This window comes from Galeopterus variegatus, unplaced genomic scaffold (genome assembly GCF_000696425.1).
Source record: "Galeopterus variegatus unplaced genomic scaffold, G_variegatus-3.0.2 Scaffold254, whole genome shotgun sequence".
NCBI classification, from domain to species: Eukaryota; Metazoa; Chordata; class Mammalia; order Dermoptera; family Cynocephalidae; genus Galeopterus; species Galeopterus variegatus.
Genome location: NW_007726365.1, coordinates 595765 through 600834, shown reverse-complemented (window position 1 = coordinate 600834; position 5070 = coordinate 595765). Strand labels below are relative to the sequence as shown.

The following is a 5070-nucleotide window of genomic DNA, read 5'->3' as shown; positions in this document are numbered from 1 at the left end:
TGCTGATCCCCGGTACGGGCACGACACCGAGGGTTGCGATCCCGTTACCGGTCAGTAAAAAAAAAAAAGACAAAAAGGGGGAAAAAAAAATTTCTTTTTTCTGTTAATGGTGGTGAATTACATTGATTGGCGTTTGAATATTAAACCAATCTTGTTTTCCTCAAAAGCTCCAAATGACCTATATAACCTTAGATTGGTTTATTCCCGAGTGCGCCACGGGCTCGGCCCTTAGATTGGTTTATTAATATTTAACTAGGGAGTTTTACATGTATATTTATGGGTGAAATTGGTCTGTAATTTTTCTTTCTTGTAGTTTTCTCGTCAGGTTTGGGTATCAATATTATGTTGGCCTTCTGAAATGATTTGGGAAGAGTTCTCTTTTGTTCTGTTCTTTAGAAGAATTTTCTTAATATTGGTGCTGTTTCTTAAAGGTTTGCAAGAATTCAGGGGGGACGTTACCTGTGTTTAGAGTTTTTCTTGTGGAAGGGCTTTAAATTACGGATTTAATTTCTTTAATAGATTTGGGATTATTAGATTTTCTATTTCTTGTGTCATTTTTGCTATTTTCTAAAAGAGATTTGTTCACTTCATTTAAATTTTTAAAATATTTGGTTATGCCAATTATTTGCTTGTTCATAATTGGCTTATTAGTTTTTAACCTCTATATAATTCATTTTATTTTTGTTGTTCATCATTCTACTCATACCAGACTTCTTTCCCTGTTCTTACTTTGCGAGGCTCTTTCTGTTGCCTGAAACACAGATTCACTCAAGTTCATTCAAGTATTTGAGGTTTTATTAAGGCTCATTATAAAACCACATGAAACCTAAGAGAAAGGAATCGCGCAGGAAGAACATGATCTCTTCACAGTTTGGCATCAGGGGATTGGAAGTGTATGGTTAATTAGGACATGAGACAGCTTTAGGGATGGAATGGGTTTTCTTTTTTTCCCCTCAATACAAAGACATTATAACACTTTACTTTGATCCCTTATTATTTGCATGAAGTTCCTCACTTCCTCTTGGCTCTTCTCTATCTTTTTTTCCCTTTATTACTAACTACCTCTTTACCCCTGCTCTGTATAACTTTTCTTCATACCTTTTGTTTCCTCATAACTTCTTATTCATGGTCCCTAGAGCCTTGTGGCTTTGTTTTATGATTCTTTTCAGCCTCTGCTCCATTTACCAGCTGATTGAACCTCTCCATTGTTCTCAGTTAACTCTCAGAAGATTTTTTGATTGACTTACTTTGAGAAAAGCTTTTATGCTAGGCTCGTTGTTCAGTTGTGAATTGGCTACTGTTGACCAGTCAAGGTATTGCCAAGCATTGGGGTAACTCCTTTGCAGAGGACTGCAGTTGAACAATTTCCCTTAGACGGGGTATGTACATGGCAAGTACTATAGTTGATAAATACAGGAAAGTTCAAGAAAATTAAATCATCACAAGAGTTACTGCTCTTCTGCCTCCTTCACATGCTCTGGTAAAATGCCAGTGAATAGTTAAATACTGATAAGACCAATATCTAGAATTTGATATTATACTCTTTTAGTAGTCATCTACCTATAACTGATAAATTCATGTGCTGCCAATCCAAAATAGGGCCTTGGGCAATTAGATATGTAATACCTGTAGTTTTAAGATGAATAAGTGGAAATTGATAGATTTTAAATATAAGCAATATGAAAAACACCTACCTAGGTAGATTAATAAATATTTAATAAGAAAGCCGTAGTAGTTGTCGTTTTAAGATGAATAAGTGGAAATTGATAGATTTTAAATATGAAAAACACCTACCTAGGTAGATTAATAAATATTTAATAAGAAAGCCGTAGTAGTTGAGCAATATGAAAAACACCTACCTAGGTAGATTAATAAATATTTAATAAGAAAGCCGTAGTAGTTGTCCAGTTCAGGTTACTTCTTATTTCCTTTTTTCTATCCAGAAACAGCTGTGCATGCTGCTAAGAATTAACTTTTCTGCACTAGCTCAATTCAGGGTTCCTTTTGTCATACCTATTGGTGACATATTTAAAAATGCCACAAAGCAATGTTTTGCCTAATTAGTTCCCTTTTACAGGATAATTTGTAGCTATTACATAAAAGCCCCTCTGGTACAATAAGTGAAATTCCTTTTTGATTTTCCAGGGCGACTCAGAGAGAGTAATGATAATTACTGGACCAAACATGGGTGGAAAGAGCTCCTACATAAGACAGGTTGCGTTGATTACAATCATGGCTCAGATTGGCTCCTATGTTCCTGCAGAAGAAGCAGCGATTGGGATTGTGGATGGCATTTTCACGAGGTAAAAACATTAGTTCTATTTGAATATATTTCTGAAAATAAATCAAACCCACATTGTCACATGAGTTTTCTTTTTATGTACGTATTGTGATGAATAGATTTGCTTTTAAAACATTCAGAGCTTAGGAGCTTGAAGAAATCAGTTTATCGTGAATATTAATATTAGAAAGGACATAGGAGATCATTTTGTCCAACAGTTTTCAAGTTATTTTTAGTTAATGAGCTCTTATTTTAAACAAAATCTTATGTAGAAAATCAATATTTAAACAGATAAGAGCAGATCTGCTCTCTGCCTTCCAGGTGTGGAAGGCTTGCAGTTTTGTCTGCTAAGCTCTATAGACCACAGTCTGAAAAGTAGTCCATTTTATAGGTGGAGACTTGAGGACAGACTGAAAAAGGCACTGGACCAAGATAATTTAATTCATATTTCTTTAACTGACTAGGTCTGACCCTCAATATGTAAACCTAAATTTTATGTCATATTGGGAATATGGGTGAAATATCCTAGTCTCACTAAGGAGAATTCATAGTTTTACCTATGTGACACCTTAAGATTTATTAGTTCTTAAAGTATTATTTATATTTCTTACATGTACATTTTTAAAAAATAAAAGTAGTCTATATTTGTATGATCAAGGTCTGTGTGAAGAATGTCTGAGTTATTTTCCAGCTTTACATTTATATAATACTTGACTCTGGAATTACATCAGAATGTATTAATGCACTTGAGTAGACATTGAAATACTTTAGGGTGTGGTTTTTCATCTGAGAGTGAACAAGGCAAAGCAACCTAGGTTTTGTTTGATGCCATATCACCAAACAGATGTTATTCTCATCTCCATGTGTTTGTAGTTAACTCAATATAAGAAATTAGAAGAATCTTTCTTATTTTTTTTAAGTTGTAATTTTCTATTTGGTAAGAAAAATATACTAGATATTTTATTTTGGTTACAGTATTAGGGAGAGTAACAGAAAATTTTAATAAAGAGAAGAGAAAATGAAAAGAAAAGTGAAAAAGCATTTTGGGCAATGTAAAGTGATTTGTCTGAAGAGAATCTTGTTATTGAGCAGAGTATCAGTAAGGAGTGTTTATAGACAAAAATAATAGAAAAGAAAAAAAGGGTTTGTTTTTCTAATATAACAAGAAGGCTTGAGGTAGGTAGCTGCTTTTAGAGTTTCAATGGCTCTACAGTTTTGTTGGCCTTTTCTTCATAGTTGCAGGATGGTTGCAGCAATTCCAGACAACACATTCATATTCACATGAGGCAAAAGGAGAAAGGAACTGCCACAACTTCCCCATTTTTTCAAGGAATCAGTAGCTTTTCAGAAGCCTCCCAGAAAACTTTTGTTTATATTTCTCTGAAAAGAACTAAGTCTCATGGCCATAATTGCAAGGGAAACAGACATTAAGAATTGGGTTTTGTTATGTGAGGGACAGGGTGGTTGGGATTGGGTTCAGAAGTAACCGGAAAATAGTTTCTGCCACAAGGAATGAATTCAGTAATAATAATAACAGCTAACCTTTATCAATGTGCAGGCACTGTTCTGTGCCGTTTATATAAAGTACATTCAATGAGTACAAGTCTGACCTTCTGGAAAAAGACAAACCACACTAATTTCAAGAAATTTGGGTATTTATCCAATCATTTTCATTTATTCCTTTTTCCAACATGTACTAACTAGAGCATCTAACATATAACAAGCACTGGGAATACAAAGCATCCATAGTTGCTGTTTTTATGAAACTTACCTAATAGAGAAGATCAGCATTAACCAAATGATCTTATAAGAAAATATAACATCACATCTGTGACAAGTCTACAAAGGCTATATACAAGATGCTTTGACAGGCTGTGGTCAGGGAGGTCAGGGGAAGACTTCCCTTAGCAAGTGACTTTTTAGCACCTTTCTAAAGTATGAGTTAACTAATCAAAGAAGGAAGGAAGAGTGTTTCAGACAGAGCAATACATGCAAAGGTCCATTAGCATAAAAAACATAGTGAGTTTAGATTCCCATACCAGGTGGCTACCAAAAAAAAAAAAAAAAAAACGTTGTGAGACAAGGGACTGAAGGGTGGTCCTCTAAGGAACTAGATTCTAAATGAAGCTTAAGAATAGGTAGGGGCAAGTTACATGGAGCATAGGCTATGTGAAGAGTTTATCATAAGAGCCATGGGAGTCTATTGAAGAATTTTAAGCAGGACTTGGCATGATCATGTCTGCAGTGGCTGCAGTTAGATGAGAGTAGTCCAATGAGTAGGCTTTTGCAGTGGTCTTGGTGAGAGGATCAGTAGCTTGGACTAGGTGTGTAGTGCTAGTTTAAGCGGAAAGGAGTCATATTTGAAAGATATTCAGGAAATAAATAAATAGGACTTGGTGAAAGATGGGGTATGGCAGCTGAGATAAATGGAGTTGTCAGAGATGACAGTGGTTTGTGCATCTGGGTGGAGGATGCTAGCATTTACTAGAAGAGGGTGATTTTTTTTTTCATAGATTCTGGTTTTATTTTTGTACATAAGAAGTAGAATTACGGGCCGGCCCGGTGGCGCACTGCTATAGTGTGCCGCTTGAGAAGCGCGGTGGCGCTCCCGCCGAGGGTTCGGATCCCACATGCAGGCCGGCCGCTCACTGGCTGAGCGAGGGGCGGGAGCAACACCGAGGGTTGCGATCCCGTGGCTGGTCCCAGTCCGGTACGGGCGCGACACTGAGGGTTGCGATCCGTTGCCAGTCATGAAAAAAGACAAAAAGAAAAAAAAAAAAAAAGAAGTA

At 36.1% G+C, this 5070-nt stretch overlaps 1 protein-coding gene across 1 annotated transcript in view; it reads left to right on the top strand.

Annotated features, from left to right (window-relative positions):
• MSH3 (mutS homolog 3) overlaps positions 1 to 5070 on the top strand; it is a 207466-nt gene that overhangs the window by 144290 nt on the left and 58106 nt on the right. Inside the window, exon 20 of the mRNA XM_008566613.1 lies at positions 2146 to 2303. Within this exon, the coding sequence (XP_008564835.1) occupies positions 2146 to 2303 (158 nt within the window). The remainder of the gene's footprint in view (positions 1 to 2145; positions 2304 to 5070) is intronic.